The sequence below is a fragment of the Vespa mandarinia genome, chromosome 9 (genome assembly GCF_050613455.1).
Source record: "Vespa mandarinia isolate Hongniang chromosome 9, ASM5061345v1, whole genome shotgun sequence".
Lineage (NCBI taxonomy): Eukaryota > Metazoa > Arthropoda > Insecta > Hymenoptera > Vespidae > Vespa > Vespa mandarinia.
Window position 1 is genome coordinate 2,375,001 of NC_140818.1, and position 12,500 is coordinate 2,387,500.

The 12,500-nt window shown below is 29.7% G+C and overlaps 2 protein-coding genes across 9 annotated transcripts in view; both read right to left on the reverse strand.

The window, feature by feature from the left end:
• LOC118446492 (uncharacterized) overlaps positions 1 to 2,701 on the reverse strand; it is an 18,476-nt gene extending 15,775 nt beyond the window's left edge. Inside the window, exons 1-2 of one of the 3 annotated variants that reach the window (XM_035877187.2) lie at positions 2,185 to 2,701; positions 1,703 to 1,886 (exon numbers count right to left, since the gene is read on the reverse strand). In XM_035877187.2, the coding sequence (XP_035733080.2) occupies positions 1,703 to 1,799 (97 nt within the window). In that variant the 5' untranslated portion in view covers positions 1,800 to 1,886; positions 2,185 to 2,701. Of the gene's footprint in view, positions 1 to 1,702; positions 2,021 to 2,184 lie in introns of those variants that run through there. The other 2 variants (XM_085659517.1, XM_035877186.2) reach the window with 2 other exon arrangements.
• A 2,500-nt stretch (positions 2,702 to 5,201) lies between these two features.
• Positions 5,202 to 11,693, reverse strand: Aduk (unc-51 like kinase 3 homolog Aduk). 6 transcript variants are annotated; one of them, XM_035877202.2, is made up of 8 exons: positions 11,505 to 11,693; positions 10,217 to 10,368; positions 9,346 to 9,560; positions 8,639 to 8,862; positions 7,727 to 7,988; positions 7,348 to 7,569; positions 6,646 to 6,830; positions 5,202 to 5,366 (listed from the first exon to the last, which is right to left on the reverse strand). In XM_035877202.2, exons 1-8 carry the CDS (start codon positions 11,589 to 11,591, stop codon positions 5,259 to 5,261), a joined length of 1,455 nt encoding a protein of 484 aa, XP_035733095.1. In that variant the 5' UTR covers positions 11,592 to 11,693; the 3' UTR covers positions 5,202 to 5,258. The 6 variants fall into 6 exon arrangements, with proteins under 6 accessions (XP_035733095.1, XP_085515351.1, XP_085515350.1 ...); XM_085659225.1 differs by having other exon boundaries at positions 7,763 to 7,988; positions 8,633 to 8,862; XM_085659224.1 differs by having other exon boundaries at positions 8,633 to 8,862.
• Positions 11,694 to 12,500: the final 807 nt, after the last annotated feature.

The following is a 12,500-nucleotide window of genomic DNA, read 5'->3' on the forward strand; positions in this document are numbered from 1 at the left end:
TCTAAGACATCCGCCATATTAGAAGACGCCAACAGAGCAATGTCTGCGATCGATTCGTTCTCGATGTTGTTTCACCTTCCTAATGGGATGTCTACTGCTTAGACGTTCGATGACAACAAGATACATTAGATCAAACGATATATATCGTTGATACTAATACGTAACACTTTAGTATCTACCTTATTTTGATCATTTGCATTTTCATTTTCGCATGATTTTAATTTAAGTAATTGTAAGAGAACACAAATCAATGAACGAGCAACATTCAGACAGGCGCGAAAAATAAACGAAGAACGTTACAAAAAAAGTTTAAGTTAGGTTTGGTTAAGTTAAGATATTTCAGGTTAGGTTAAGTTAAGAAACATCGACGTATCGTAAAAAGATGTTTCATTGTTCGTTAAAAATTCAATCGTATAATCCAAATTATGTTTCGAAAATAATAATAATAATAATAATAATAATAATAATAATAATAATAATAATAATAATAATAATAATAATAATAATAATAATAATAGGAATAATAATTTATTATGATCACTATTAAGAGAAGATTGTGGGGAGAGACATTCCCTTTTTAAAATGCGGCTACGTCTTCTTACATGCTCTCTCTCTCTCTCTCTCTCTCTCTCTCTCTCTCTCTCTCTCTCTCTCTTACCCTCCCTCCCTCTCTAACGCTCTTTTTAGGGATCGTCTTACAGTGTGCCTTAAATAAATCATGACGTCATTCCACGAAACTTCGTACGAACGAAGAGATATCTAAACGATATTAAAGCATTCATCCATCTCGTTGAAGATTTGCCATCCATCGATAAAGTTCGAAGAAACGCCAAGGTAGTATGTATAATCCTTTCAAACGTTCAGTTTGAAAGAGATCGATTCGGGCTTGTGTTTTTATTCGACCACGTGGTCCGTCTGCCGTGTATCGCGCGCGCAAGGTGTCTCGCGCGCAACGTTTAATTATGCGTAAGCTCCAGTCGTGATCCTACATATATATCGTGAAATGATTGATTTACATATATATATATATATGTAGTATATATATATATACTTCTCATATAACACACTTAAATCATTGACAAGTTTTGTAAATAAAGTATGTCGTTGATACAATGCTCGTTATAAAATTATAAACCGATCGCGACGCACGCATGTAGAACACTGATTTTCAATGTAAATATATATACATATATATACGCATAGAGACGTACATACAAGAGGAGGAGGTTCTATCGATACGAATAAAAACAATCGTCCCGGTCTTTCGTACGAATTTCAATGAAAGTATTTTCTTGAGAAAAACACAAAAGGAGAAATAGGAGAATTCGAAAGAGAGAAAAGGAAAACAGATAAAGAGAGACGTATATCTCGTTGATTAATATCAACGATATAAAATTAAGAGAAGTTTCGGTAAAGAATCAGAAGAGTATAAGCGATACAATGTAGTGGTATAATATAATTTGTACAGTATGAAAGGCATGAGGAAAAAGAGAGGAAGAGAAAGAATGATGATACAAGAAATATGGAAAAGACAAGATCTTAAATAACTGAGTCAAGGTATAGTCAATAGGTTAACTTTGTCAACAGAGTTTCGCCGTACAACCAACCGCGCTGTGTTTGGCGTATTGCCGCTTGTAATCACTACTATTGCCGCTAGCGCCGGCACTGTCGCCACCCATAACCTCAAAATGTAAATCCTTACCTCTTGTAACACGGGCTTCGACGATCTGCACGTCCTCGTCGATGATCCTGTCGTTCATCTTCTCCTTCTTCTCGTTAGTCTGAACGTCCATGCACATAATTTCGCCCCTTTGAGCGACACTTTCGACCCACGGTCAAGGCACTACCCTTATTTATTATTCGTGACATTTACATCGGCCGCCGGTCTACATATAACCGCGAAATTCATACGCGACACGAAAGAGAGAAGTGAGATATGGAGTTAAACAAAACTAGAGAAAGAGAGAAAGAAAGAAAGAAAGAAAGAAAGGAAGAAAGAAATAAAGAAATAAAGAAATAAAGAAAGAAATAAAGAAAGAAAGAAAGAAAGAAAGAAAGAAAGAAAGAAAGAAAAGAAAGAAAGAAAAAAGAAAGAGAGGGGGAGAGACAGAGAGATAGAAACAGGAGATAGGATAATATTAAGAAGAATCCAATAGGATTTCCTCTGAGACAGGGCGCGCATACATCCACCAGGGTGTATCGTGCTGCTCGTCGTCGCGTTTATTTCAAATCCTGTGTTTCTCGCTTTCGCTCTCGATCTCTTTCGTACATATAACACTCGCGTGCGTACGAATACACGAACGAACAAATGAACGACGAAACGGAACGGAACGGAATGGAACGAAACGAAACAAGACGAAACGGAACGAGACGAAACGAAACGAAACGAACTCACGAACGGACGGACGAATAGACGAAGTGGACGCGCCACGTTTTTTTTTCTTTTATTTTTTTTTTTACTCACTGCGTGAACGCGAACACGAGCGAGCGAGCGAGCTTAAAAGACATGCTATTAAGATGGGATGATTTAATGATGATCAAGAAGAATAATATTTTATTCTCCAAATAGACGAACACTGTTCGAACTTACTGAACGCAGAATTATTCTATTCGCGCGTTCGACCACGCTTTTCCGTGCCGTTTTCTTACGGCGTTCAACGGAGAGGCTGACCCGGGTTCCGTTCAGATTTGAATGTGGCACACGTTGCCAGTTCTTTCTCGTATCCTCCCTCCATACTCTTCCGCCCCCTTTCATCCTCCCTCCCTCCGACTTCGCGACTCCCATCCCCACCACCAAACGCGTTTGTCCCCCACCCTCCTCTTCCGATTGTTCCGTCCCTCACCGCCCCTATCCCTCCCTGCCCCCTAACCACCGTTTCCCCCCCTTTCCTCCCCACCCTTCCTTATATACTTAACGGTTGCGATGTTGCCAAGTCACTCGAAAGCGCGTAAAATCATCAAGTAGTGGGGATTTATGACAGTCTTCGATGAGTGGTGGGGGTGTCTGTACATAACTAGACGCAATCTGATTGGCGATCAAACGTAGGATGGAGGTGGACCGACCGATGGCGTAATGCCTTAACGGAGTGGGGGCTTATGTACATTGGTTACTGGTGGAGAGGGGATAGGAGGGATTAGAGTGAGGAAGGGGAAGGAGGAGAGGGGGAGATAGGGGGAGCGATTTAGTTGTGTTGCGTTGTGCTCGAGAATGGAAATTTCCATGACGCTTCGGAGCAACGGCGACCGTTAGATATCACGTGCTTCAACCGGAAATCGCAGGGGGTGATGTGGTTTCACTAGCGCCATCTTCTTCCGTTTAAGCAACTCCGATCTTGTAGTTTTCTTCTTTCTTTCTTTCTTTCTTTCTTTCTTTCTTTCTTTCTTTCTTTCTTTCTTTCTTTCTTTCTTTTTTTCTTTTCTTTTTTTTTCTCTCTATTCCTCCCTCTCCTACTATGGGTGTGTATATGTATAGGTATATATGTATGTGTGTATATATATACACACAACAAATACTTTTTTCTTTTTTCTTTTCTTTGAGATATATTACGATGTATTTCGGGAATGAAGTATTTTGTAGAAAAAGAATTAGGAGAAAAAAAAAGTAGACGTCGTGTGACTTTTATTTATCCATATAAATGATTCGAATTGCCAATTTTGGAAGGTGTCTATCACGTTCTCTCTATCAACGTAATTACATTCATGTCTAAGTCATGACGTCACTGAATAAGCTATGTTTCGAATCTATTATACTGTTTGAATACTATATATATGTTTAATATTCAATATATATAATTAATATTCATAGATATATATATATATTTATGTACAGTACTTATAAACATGTGGAATATATCAAGTAAGTGAAGCAAACAATTTATATAAGTATTATGTACATGCACGTATATTAGTCGATGAGATTATGGAAGTGGTTTAATTTATATGCATATATATATTATATATGTATATGTATATATATATATATATGTATATATGTATATATATATATATATATATATATATACATAACAAAACGTTTTGAGATGTTTTGAAATTTTAAGATATGAATTATTTAAAAATTATAGTCTTCTCCAATAAAAAGTAAAGAAAGTGAGTATAGTTATTATAATTTATATATATAATTCTTTCATATAATTTTACGTATACATACATATATATATATATATATATATATATATATATATATATATATATGAACGAAATTGACATATGGTTGAAATATTTTCATCTGTTTTAAATATAAAACGGAAATTATCATGGTCACGCGTATGGTCACGTCGGTTTCTCGTGAGTATCGGTTGGTTTGCATGTTTTATGTAAAGCATTGTTGTGTAAGTTTCTTTTTCCTTTTCTTTTCGGACCATTTAGAATCTTCCGAATTTTTCCAAGAATTTTTTTTATAATATAATTTATTACGATTTATTTTTATAATTATTTAGTTTATTTACTGTTTTTATTTTTCTCTCCTCTCTTTTTTTTTTTTTTTTTTTGAGAGCAATGATGTATAAAAAAGCTGTATTTTATCATAACTCATTAATTTTATTGATTAGTTAAATCACTTTAGCATGATTTTTTTCAAATAATTCATTTATTTTTTCGTTTTATTATTTTGTCGTTCTATTTTTTCAAGGAATGGTACTTCAATGCAACAAGCCTGTTTTTATTAATACCTATTAACAATATCGTTATAAGATAAAAATACATTAAAAAATATATTTTCGTTGTTTATATTTTCTTTTTTGTTTGTTTGTTCTGTTTCTTTCTTCCTTTTTTTTCCAGGAACAAGCTTTATCGTTTTACGAGAAAGATAAATAAAAAAGATATAAAACAATTTTCTGGATCATTCTCATTAGATTTTAACGTTCTTTTGCGTACGCATAATAATGCGAAGAACGAAAATTTTTTTTTTTCTTTTTTCGACTAACTACTACGGCGGGATGAAGTAAGTTAAGATAAAAAATAAGAAACAGTTTTTAGATGATTTAAAAAATTACACTTTCTTGAGATTTCTTAAGCTTTTAATAAAAATTTTAAGCTTTGTAAGTTTTACAAGATAGGCTTGTAGTTTTACAATTTGACAAATGAAACTAGGACACGTATAAATAGGTATGTGTATATATATATATAATCAGTCTTAATACAAAAATTTAAAGAAAAAAAACGTATAATAATAACACATAATATCTAATAAAAATAAGAGTATGTCATCTTTTTTATAATATCGTCTCTTATTTTCCTTTTTATTGTATTATACAATCATAGTAGTCAGAGTCACGTTGGATAGATTTCATATTTTTTGCTGATAAAAGAATCTTCGTACTTTCGGCCGTTCGCATCCAAAGTTGTACCTGTTAATAGGTAATAATTAATAATTTATGTGTTTTAATTATTATTAATTGTATTATATTAATTTGAGCCCCGTCATTTAATTTAGGATTTTTTTTATTTTAAAAAGGATTTGTATTGATTTGAAAAATATTTGTAAGGATTTCTCGAGAATATGAAATACTAATATTTTATTAATCTAATATATTATATATATAATAATATATATATTTAAATATTTATTATATAATATAATGTTTTTTTTTAGAGAGAGACAGAGACAGAGAAAGAGAGAGAGAGAGAGAGAGAGAGAGAGAAAGAGAGAGAGAGAGAGAAGAGAGAGAAGGGATAATATACTATTAGTATAATGTTATATATATATTAAAATAATATTTTATATAATATTATATTAATATATTTGTTTTATACTTGGGGATACCATAATAAAAAGATTAAACTTTATCTTGTATCTCAATATTTATAAACTAATAAATATTACTACAAATATTAATCGTGCGTAAAATATTCATCGGAACAAAAAAAAAGGAAGAATAAAAAAGAACAAAGAATAGAAATTGAAAAATATTTGATAAAAAAATATTCTCCAAAGATTCTTTTGTGAAACATTGATGATATATACTCTACTATGCAAGGTCAAGGACAAATAGACATCGTTGTATTCTTTTTCTTCTCACTGTATTTCTTATTATACTTATCATCGATTTATCTTCGAAACTTACCTTATATTATATCACTTATATACTTTTTACGTTTCTTTGAATATATGCGAAAGTACCGATTTCATGTAATATGACATTGCGAAATACGATTTTTTATGGAAGATTACTTAATACATTATGTTGATTATGCAAAAGTAATGTGTTTCACCAACCATGTTCTTTCACACACCACAAACACGCACACATACACACACAAGTACATAATTAAATTAAAATCGTTAAAAAAATAGAATATTAAAAATTCAAGAAAATTGATATTATCAAAATTAAGCGCTAATATATACAATACTACAGGGTTACTGGGTGATTTTAAAAATCGATTAATCTTTTTCGAAACATTCCTGGTTAATTTCTTTTTCTCTGATAATGTAATACTATAGGCCTAAATGAAAAGCCTAAAAATATTTCGAAGAATATTATTAATTATAATTAAATTTTTAAAATCATCTAAGAACTTTTCGCACAACATCCTGTGTGATAACGATTGGATAATTTTATATACTTTAACAGAATAAAAGCAAAATAAACAAAGAGAAAAAAAATAAATGAATAACAAAATCACCTGTTCGTGAAGCAGATCTCTTCTATGGCCAAGTGGTTCTTTACTCAACAACGGTACCAAGACACTTAAACTCGATTGAAATTTTTCTAAAGCTTGAACGTAATTGCCCTCAGAAAGATATTGCACGCCAACTTCTCCAATGTCGAGTGCATCGGCCATACTCGGTGTACTCTTGCTGAGAATTCCTAATGCATTGAATTAAAGGAAAAAAGAAAAAAAAAAAGAAAGAAAGAAAAAAAGAAAAAAGAAAATCAAATCAAATCGTTTGTTAATAAATTAAAAATCACAAATTAATACTAGATTTTACTCGTTTTATACTCATTTTTATTCGTTATATCCGCGGATAAATTTTTTATAATATTAGTTCATATTATTAGTAATAAATCGATCAATGTCAAAATAAATTGATGAGAAATAATATTTACAACTTTTTTTTAACTTTAAATATTTTTAATTCGTCAAATTAATGACTTCCGTAAATCTAATGTTAAGAAATTTTTATGGAAAAAATTGTAGGCATGATATAGATGTAAGAAAAAACAAAACAAGATGCATACTTGGAATCTTCTCAGAAAAAAATATATATATATGTAAATTTTTATCAGTATATAAAAATATATTATAAATATATATGAATATATATTGTTCTTCTGAGAAAAAATATTTATATTAAATATATATAATATATCATAAAATACGAACGTAATTTGTGAAAAGAATGTCCCGGGAATCTATTTAACGGGGATGACAACCCTTCAGACGATGTCCTTGGAACGCATTCTGTCTCTTCTACCTTTTGGTTAACCCTTTTCTTTTCCTGACTATTTTCTTTATCTTTAAATTGTAATTTGAGTTCCTCCGCTCGATTTATATAATCGTTCACGTGTAACCTCATAGCCTCTTTTTTTTCCGAATCACTGTCGTCTGACGACCAAACGGACAACAATTAGGGATGCAATAAAATTATCGGATGCAATAAAATAATTATCGGATGCAATAAAATAATAGGATGCAATAAAATTATTATTATTAAAAAAAAAAAATGTAAACACGCGTTTCAAAAAGTTAAAATAATCCTTACTTATCAATAATGGAATAAAATATTTCAAGGCCTCACAATACAAATGGAATGCCTCTTGTGATTCTTTTTCACGATCCTTTTTGACAGCTTCTTGTGCAAGTTCCAAACCTTTCTGATAGCTTTCCTTGCTTGGTGCATGTTTCAAGTCCAAAAACGCATTGGAAAAGAAATCTTCGAAACTTATGCGAGCTTCAGGATCGTACTTCAACAACGATGACAGAAGACTTTTGCATTCATCGGATATAGGAGGCACTTCTGGAATCTGTATGTTAACGTTGAAAAAATAAAAAAAAAAAGAAAAAAAAAAATAAATAAAAGAAGAAAAAAGAGAAAAAGAAAAAAAATACTCTTTAACAAATTTCTATCGTTAAAATTAACGTGATCGCAAAATTATAAACTTATTATATTTTATATTTATACACATTGTTTAACGTATTTAATCTGATATCTGATATCTGTTATAACTTTTTGTATAAATGAAAGAAATAGATGATTTCATTGTCATAATTTTTATATTAGATCTAAGATCTTATTCCATAATAAATGATTAATCTTTTAAATGACAAAAAAAATTTCAGAAATATCTTGGAAAAAGATTCTGTAAACTGTAAGTTGAGTGCCAGTTATTTTCGATTCTTATATTGTTCATACTCTTTTATATTAGACATTTAATCTTGTTGGATGACAAAGTTTAAATCTTAAAAATCTTAGTAAAAGATACGAACAAAAAAAAATTCTGCAAAATTGAGTGCCGGTCATACGACAATTCAATGTGTCAATCAATTCCAGAATAGATGGATCATGATTTTCGATCTTATTGTTAGTCTCTTTTTTTGTTTTGTGCTTTTCGTTCAAACAAGCAAAAGAAAGATCAAAAAAAAAAAATAATAATAATCTTTTTCGTACAATCACCTCGATTGGACGACGTCCTATCATTAGCCTCTTCAATTGTACAGAATTAGTAACAGAATAAGGTAGCTTTCCAAAAAGACACTCATACATGATCACACCGACGCTCCAAAGATCTGTACGAGCGTCGTACTTTTTAACTAATAAAATCTCCGGTGCCATGTAACGTAATGACCCACGTAATTCATAAATGAATTCGATATTAGTGTACCGTGCGAAACCGAAATCTGTAATGATAAAAAAGAAAAAAGAGAAAAGAAAAAAAATAGAGAAGAAAAAAAAGCAATCCACGAAATAAATCAAAGATTGATGCTTATGATCGATTTTTACAATCGATATCTACAATTGTTCGGAAAGTTCATATTATGGTCTTTCATCTTCGATGAAACACGCAAATTTAAATGAATCGCTTAATTCAAAAAAAATTATAAGTAGTAGATCAAATTTTTCATAAAACTGTTTATATATATATATGTGTGTGTGTTAATATGTAATATATACATATATATTGATAAATTATTTATCATTTTTTTTATATTTTTATTTTTGCATACACACATACACACACACACACACACACACAGATAGACAGACACATTTACTGATGTGTTTTAGTACACAAATAAATATCGAAGAATCGACGCGAACTTTCTGAACAATCCGAATTATAAATTGACAAATATATGTGTGAGAATATCTATTAAACGAACCTCCAAGCTTAAGTTTCAAATAAGGTTTTATCACGAGAAACAAATTCTCCGGCTTCAAATCCATATGACTGATGTTTTGATCTTTCAAATATTTCAATGCTAAACCTAGCTGTTGTAATAATCTTTGACATATGTTTTCAGGCAATTGTCCATGTTTTTTAATATACTTTGAAAGATCACCGCCATCGCAATACTCCGTTACAATGTATACTCGTCTACATTCGAAGGAAAAATAAGAGATCAAGTTTCGATAAATGAATCAAGTTCACGATATTACATATATATAATTAATATATAATATATAAATACATATATATTTACATTAAATTAAATTAAATCTTTAATTAGTTTAATTTAACGATATTTATAATACAAAATGAATTGAAAATTTTTAGATGGGTCAATATTTCCGAAGTGATTTAAAAAATCAATTGCTCCTTTTCGTGTATTTCTTCTAAGCTTTTTGATTAGGTTTGGAAGTTTTACGTACTGAAAAAAACGAATGTTATTATAGAAAGTCTTGAAAAAGATTAATCGATGTCTAAAATCATTTGAGAACTTTTGGCCCATCATGTAATATATATATATAAAACACAATAAAATTATTTTAATGAATTATTATCAATAAATAAAATAAAATAAAATAAATTGAAGTAAAATATATTGTAGAAATAAAATATAATTTATAAAAATTTAATTTCATTTATATTCGTCCGTCGGATTCGTAACCATATTTTTTTTGTTTTTAATCAAACAATTCGATATAATTTAATTTAATTAATTTATTCGATTTACGTAAAAAAAAAAAAGAAAAAAAAAAGAAAGAAAGAAAAAAAAAGAAAAAAGATGAAAAAATAGACATTCAACGCACTTTTCGATACTGAAAAATTCCTTCATTTTTATGATATGTTCGTGATTTAATATCTTCAATACACTTATCTCCGTCATGAGATTGTTGATCGCCGAGTTTGACAACTCCGATGTGTTCACACATTTTATTGCCACGATATCACATGGTTCCTCCTAAGAAAAATTGTTTCTCCTTTTCGTTTTCTTTTCTTCTTTTTATTAAATAAATAATTAATAAATAATTATTTCTAATATCGATTATATTTAAAAACAAAAAAATTTTTATTTATTTGAAGGGTACGATCTACTTGAGAGTTTCGTCGAATTTTATTTTCAGATATAGAGATAATGTTGATATTTAGATTAACATTCTTTCTTGCTCTCTCTCTCTCTCTCTCTATATATATATATATATATATATATTTAATAAATAATTCTTGGAATAATGAGTATATTAAAAAAATTTTAAGATTTTCACATTGAATTTTTATCTCTAGATATTGCGATTATTCGCAAGATACACATCAACTATCTTTTCGATATTGGTATAGCTCAATAAATATTACCATCGGTAAACACTAATAACCTACATACACATATAGTTATTTTATACTAGCTTCAATACGTTTCTCATTCATGTTTATATATATATATATAGAAATATATATATTTATTTATTTATTTATTTCACCAAATTAATAATTTTTCTAAACATAATCGATCTCAATCTCTACGTCTGATACGTCATCATTAAAAATAATTTTTATTCGAAAGAGAAAACAAAGAAAGAAGTGGAAAAACAAAAAACAAAAAAAAAACAAAAAAGAACAAACACGGACGAACGATTCATGCGTACACGAATGATTTACGATAAGATCAACGCATATCATATCTCATGTCGAATTGTGAAAAATGAAATAAAGTTGTAAATAGAAAAAAACAAAAAAAAAGACAAAAAAAATATAAAAAAAGACAACAATATCTGAAGAAAAAAGATTCGAAAAATCTTAAAGAAAACAAATGAAACTTCCTTAACGCATCTGCCTATGTACGTTCCTGAAATCATATGTTTTCAATGCTTGCGAAAGAGACGACTCCGATTCCGAACCTCAAATTATATTTGCTTTATAAACGGTCGCATAACTACTTACACCCGATTGTTTCAATAAACAAATAGTCCTTAACAATTTTGTTCCAGCTCATTTTAACGTAAAATTTGTAATCTTTAAACTAACATTATCATGATAACGCGGGATTTGACTTAACAGAAGAAGCTCCACAGCTTCGAACTTCAAATTATATATTCTTACCTTTCGTTTTGCTTTATAAACGGTCGCATAAGTACCCGCACCAATTGTTTCTATAATCGAATAGTTCTTAACACTTGTCGGGTTCATTTTAACATAATAGTTGTAATCTTTAAACTGACATTACACGATAACGCTGGACCTGACTTAACAAAAGCTCCATGATTTCTCTGTTCTATGCCCGCGACGACGCATTGGCGTAAACAAGTAAAATCACTTGGTTTTATTTAGTTATATTTAGAATTTTTTTTTTCTTTTTTTTTTGTTGTAAATTCTCTTTAAAACTATTTCAAAGTCATACAGATATGTCTATTCAGATATCTATAATCTTTATCAATTTTATTTAATTTTATTGCCACTCAAACTTCATCGTTACTTCATGTTCGGTTTTTATTTTTATATTTTATTTAAATATAAATCATACAATTAGTGTGATACAATTATAATAATATACATAATACTCTGACATGAATATACTATATAATTTTTTTCGTGGAAATGAAAAAGAAATTTGGTCATAGAGGATTAGATTATCTTTTATTGAGAGAAGAAGAATATTTTCATTCGAGAAAATCACGTTTACTTTTAATTCTATTATAACCTTATGATACCTGTTATATTTATAGACTTTATTTTTTACAAAAACATATATATATATATATATATATATATATATTTTTATTTCTATTTTTAATCTATAACACTGAATCAGATAAAAAAATAAAAAGATAGGAAAGAAAAGAAAAGAAAAGAAAAGAAAAAAAAAGCGAAGAAGCGTGTCACAAATTATGAAAACAAGGAAAAAATTGAGTAATAAGAAGGTAAAAAAGTAATATATCGTTTGAAATTTTGTCGGAAGTAGAGAATAAAAATATAAAAAAATTATATTGAGGGATGTTTCCTCAATAGCGACGCCCTTGGCCGTCAGCTGTGCGCCGTGAGCGCGCTCAAGCGGCATAGAAGAAAAGTTTGGGCGGTTGACGAGCGCGACACCGTTCG

Coding starts and splice junctions, on each gene's coding strand:
- Aduk (XM_085659224.1), bottom strand. CDS start 11,591: ATGAACCCGACAAGTGTTAAGAACTATTCGATTATAGAAACAATTGGT. Junction 8,863..9,345: donor TTTGAAACTTAAGCTTGGAG/GTTCGTTTAATA, acceptor TTATCATTACAG/ATTTCGGTTTCGCACGGTAC. Junction 5,367..6,645: donor GAGATCTGCTTCACGAACAG/GTGATTTTGTTA, acceptor ACCTATTAACAG/GTACAACTTTGGATGCGAAC.